At 54.3% G+C, this 2,671-nt stretch overlaps 1 protein-coding gene across 1 annotated transcript in view; it reads right to left on the bottom strand.

Annotated features, from left to right (window-relative positions):
• C21H1orf159 (chromosome 21 C1orf159 homolog) overlaps positions 1-1,514 on the bottom strand; it is a 10,266-nt gene extending 8,752 nt beyond the window's left edge. Inside the window, exons 1-2 of the mRNA XM_015648029.1 lie at positions 1,476-1,514; positions 240-339 (exon numbers count right to left, since the gene is read on the bottom strand). Of these exons, the coding sequence (XP_015503515.1) occupies positions 240-339; positions 1,476-1,495 (120 nt within the window). The 5' untranslated portion in view covers positions 1,496-1,514. The remainder of the gene's footprint in view (positions 1-239; positions 340-1,475) is intronic.
• Between the last annotated feature and the right edge of the window lie 1,157 nt (positions 1,515-2,671).

A 2,671-nucleotide genomic window follows, 5' to 3' on the forward strand; every position in this document is an offset into this window, starting at 1 on the left:
AGAGCAGAATGGAAGGGTTTTAAACATGGAAATGATAAACCAGAGCAGAATGGAAGGGTTTTACACATGGAAATGCCAAACCAGAGCAGAATTAAAGGGTTTTAAACATGGAAATGCCAGAGCAGAGCAGAGTGCCAGGGTTTTACACATGGAAATGATAAACCAGAGCAAAGTGCCAGGGTTTTACACATGGAAATACCAGAGCAGAGCAGGTTTTGAGGGCTGCCCATGCCACTCACCAGCCCCTGGAGGCTCCCTGGAGTCTCGAGTGCCTTTTCCAGCCTCCAGCCAACGCCTTTGCCTCGTGCTTTGCTGCTCATCCCCCGTTGCACAACGCACCTGCCCTGGCAGAGACACGGAAAGGGTTGATTTGTTTGAACGATCTTTTCTCAATCCCAGCTGAAGGAGGACTCGTTTTTCCAGCTCTGAGCAAAGCTCCAGTCCTGCCCTTCCACGCTGGGGTTTTGTACCAGCGCTGAGCAATTAAAACCTCAGTTCAGTGACAGCCACCTTAAGCCAGGCTTTGTGTTTTGCTCCACACCTGCCTGGAGCAACCAGCCATGAATATTTACTGCTGGGACACCTTCTGCTCTTCCAGCCTTGCTGCAGCATGGAAAGCCAGCAGCAGCAGTGAATATTCTCCAGGGAGAAGTGTTTTGGGAATGGGATAAGGGAATGGGTTGGCTCGGAAGGGATTTCAGGGCATTCAGTGCCAGCCCCAGCCACGGCAGGGCCACCCTGCACTGTCCAGCGTGTCCTTGAACATTCCAGGGATGGGATATCCATGGAATAACCAGCGCCAGGGCCTCAGCACCCTCACAGGGAGGAATTCCTTCCCAATATCCAAGCTAAACCCACTCCCTGTCACTGGGAAGGAATTCCCCCCTTATCCTGTCATTCCATCCCCTGGAGATATTCCCTTTCCATCTTTCCTGGAAGGTCACAGAGCGGTCACTGCAGTTTCCCTTCTCCAGGCTCAACAATCCCGATGTTTCTATGGCCAGTTTGGGGGGTTTTCACCCCTAAATGGTGCACTAAAATCCCTATTATTGGGCTGTGCATCTGGGGAAGCTTAGCCACCACAAACACGCCAGAACAATTACACCAAATACCCACAACCCCAACAAGCTTAGCTTGGCAAAAAATTGTCTCCAACCCAATTAAATTACTAGGAAATAAAGCACCCAAAGTTTCGGGGGGTGGGATAAGAAGGAGAGGGTTCCTTTCCAAACGCAGCAGCAACCCGCTGGCCCCAAAAGCGCTGGGCCAGGAGGAAGAACAAGGGGCGATTTCAAATCATAAAGCCAAACCCCTCCGACCCCCCTGGTGCCGATTTCCCTGGAGAACTCGGGGAATCCATGAGGAAGCGCTGCCCTCCCGGCTCTCCGAGAACAATGGGGCCCCACCCCGCGCTCGCCGCTTGCCCCGGGGGTCGCCGCCCATTCCCCCTCCCGCTTCCTCCTCCTCCTCCTCACCTGAGGGCAGCCCCGAGCATCCCCCCGGCACCGCCGAGGTTCCCGTTCGTACCCCCCGCCCTCCACCGGCGCCCTGCCCGCTGCGCCCCGCGGCACCCTGGGAGTTGTAGTCCCGCGGCCGCCGCCCGTCGCGCCGTTTGGCCGAGCGTCCTCTCCGCCAAGAACTACAAATCCCGAGAGGACCCGCGGCGCGCCCCACCTGTACCCGCTCCCCGCAGGTAAAGGCGCTATCTCAGCCTTTTCGCGCGGCGCCGCGGTGCCTGCTGGGAAAGCGGGACTCCAACTCCCGGCGTGCCCCGCGCGCCCGCCGCCATTTCAGGCGTTGCCCGGCAACGTTGACGCGGCGGGAGGGAGGAGGCGGCGGGGTCGAGGCCTGTGCGCCTAAAAATCCTGGGAATTGGGGAAAATCGGGAAGAGCTGGCCCAGATGTGGCTGCCCCATCCCGGGCAGTGTCCAAAGCTAGCTCGGACGGGCCTTGGAGCAGCCTGGGGCACGGGGAGGTGGCCCTGCCCATGGGAAGGGGTGGGACCGGATGGGATTTAAGATCCCTTCCCACCCAAATCATTGAACCGTGCAGAATTCCAGAGAGGAAGCCGTGTCGTTTATTTCTCCCCCAAAAAATCTCCTTTTTTTTCTGGAGTTTATTTCCCCTCAAAGAATCTCCTTTAAATGTGGCTTATTTCCCCTAAAAATCTCCTTTTTCTGGGGTTTATTGTCCTTATTTCCCCTAAAAATCTTATTTTTCTGTGGTGTATTCCTCCTTTTAACCCCTTGTTATTTCACATGGGCATGAGGAGCAGCACCTTTCACAATCCCAGAATTTTCCCAATTCCTTGGAGCACCAATCCATTTAAATTTGGCATTTCCAAGATTTCCTGATTTCCCTCTGGATTATTTTTTTTGCAGAAATGCTAAAATGATTCTTTTGTTGCTTTTTACACGAGGCAAATCTGGGAGCCGGGAGCTGCAGGTGGAGCAGGGAGCCTAGCAGGGATTCCATGGATTTTTGGGAAGTCAGAAATTCCCAGAGCGCTGGGAACGGAACACCCAGCTCGGAGCCAGATCCTGGATCTCTCCTAAATCTCAAAACAATTTCTTTTCAATTCTTATGGATCCAATCTTGGAATTTCTCCAGAAAAATCCATTCCCTCTTCCTAAAAATCCTGGCTGTGGCATTCCCAGGAGCAGCAGCACTC

Source organism: Parus major, chromosome 21 (assembly GCF_001522545.3).
Source record: "Parus major isolate Abel chromosome 21, Parus_major1.1, whole genome shotgun sequence".
Classification (NCBI taxonomy): domain Eukaryota; kingdom Metazoa; phylum Chordata; class Aves; order Passeriformes; family Paridae; genus Parus; species Parus major.